General features: G+C 62.5%; 1 protein-coding gene across 1 annotated transcript in view; it reads right to left on the bottom strand.

Moving 5' to 3' along the window:
• Nucleotides 1-336: 336 nt before the first annotated feature.
• The window catches only part of LOC104527613 (nuclear receptor ROR-gamma-like), a gene marked incomplete at its 3' end in the record, with an annotated part of 1,620 nt that continues 1,099 nt past the window's right edge, over nucleotides 337-857 (bottom strand). Inside the window, exons 3-4 of the mRNA XM_010171382.2 lie at nucleotides 522-629; nucleotides 337-447 (exon numbers count right to left, since the gene is read on the bottom strand). Of these exons, the coding sequence (XP_010169684.2) occupies nucleotides 337-447; nucleotides 522-629 (219 nt within the window). The remainder of the gene's footprint in view (nucleotides 448-521; nucleotides 630-857) is intronic.

Raw genomic sequence — 857 nt, forward strand, 5'->3', positions numbered from 1 at the left:
CAGGGATGGGATGGGGACAAGGATGGGGACAAGGAGAGGATGAGGATGGAGATGGTGACAAGGACAGGGATGGGGAGAGGTGGGACCATGGCAGGATGGGGACAGGGTGGGGACCACAACAGGACAGGGACAGGGCTGGGGACAGGAATGGGGACAGCACGGGGACAGGGTGAGGGGACAGCAGAGGTTGGCTCAGGACACCCACCCCCAGTACCCACTTTAGGACAAAACCATGAGGTTTTGGTCAAACCCTGTGGGTCAGGGAGGGAAACTGAGGCACGGGGAGGGGACAGGGGACAGGGACAGGGGACAGGGGACAGGGGACATGTCCCTCACTGGCATTGACGAGGACCAGGGCGCTGAAGAAGGCCACCTCGCTCTCCGAGAGGTGCAGAGCACAGAGGCTCTGGGCGAAGTCAAAGATGGAGCTGATGAGCTCGGGGCAGCCTGGGGAGAGACTTTGTCACCTCCTGTCCCCTGGTGTGTCCCCTCACGTGTCCCCCCCGTGTCCCCAGCCCTACCCAGGGATCTGAAGAGCTCGGCGCCCGCGTACTTGCCCTCGAAGAAGACGGTTCGGTTGTCGGAGTTGAAGGCTCGGCACATGCGGACCAGGACCACCTCCATGGCACCTGCCACCGCGCCCGTGGGGACAGGGACGGTGACACCGGGGATGTGGCACCCACAGTGACATTGTTCAAGGTTGGCTCAGTGCTCTCAAAGCACCGGTCCTGGGGATTGTCACCTCCCCACTGGGTTTGGGTGGCTCTTGGGGATTGTCACCTCCCTGGTGGCACCCATGGGACTGTCACCTCCCCAATGAAGCTGGAGTGGCACTTGGGGACTGTCACCTCCCTGGT

This window comes from Antrostomus carolinensis, unplaced genomic scaffold, assembly GCF_000700745.2.
Source record: "Antrostomus carolinensis isolate BGI_N321 unplaced genomic scaffold, ASM70074v2 scaffold30927, whole genome shotgun sequence".
Taxonomy (NCBI): domain Eukaryota; kingdom Metazoa; phylum Chordata; class Aves; order Caprimulgiformes; family Caprimulgidae; genus Antrostomus; species Antrostomus carolinensis.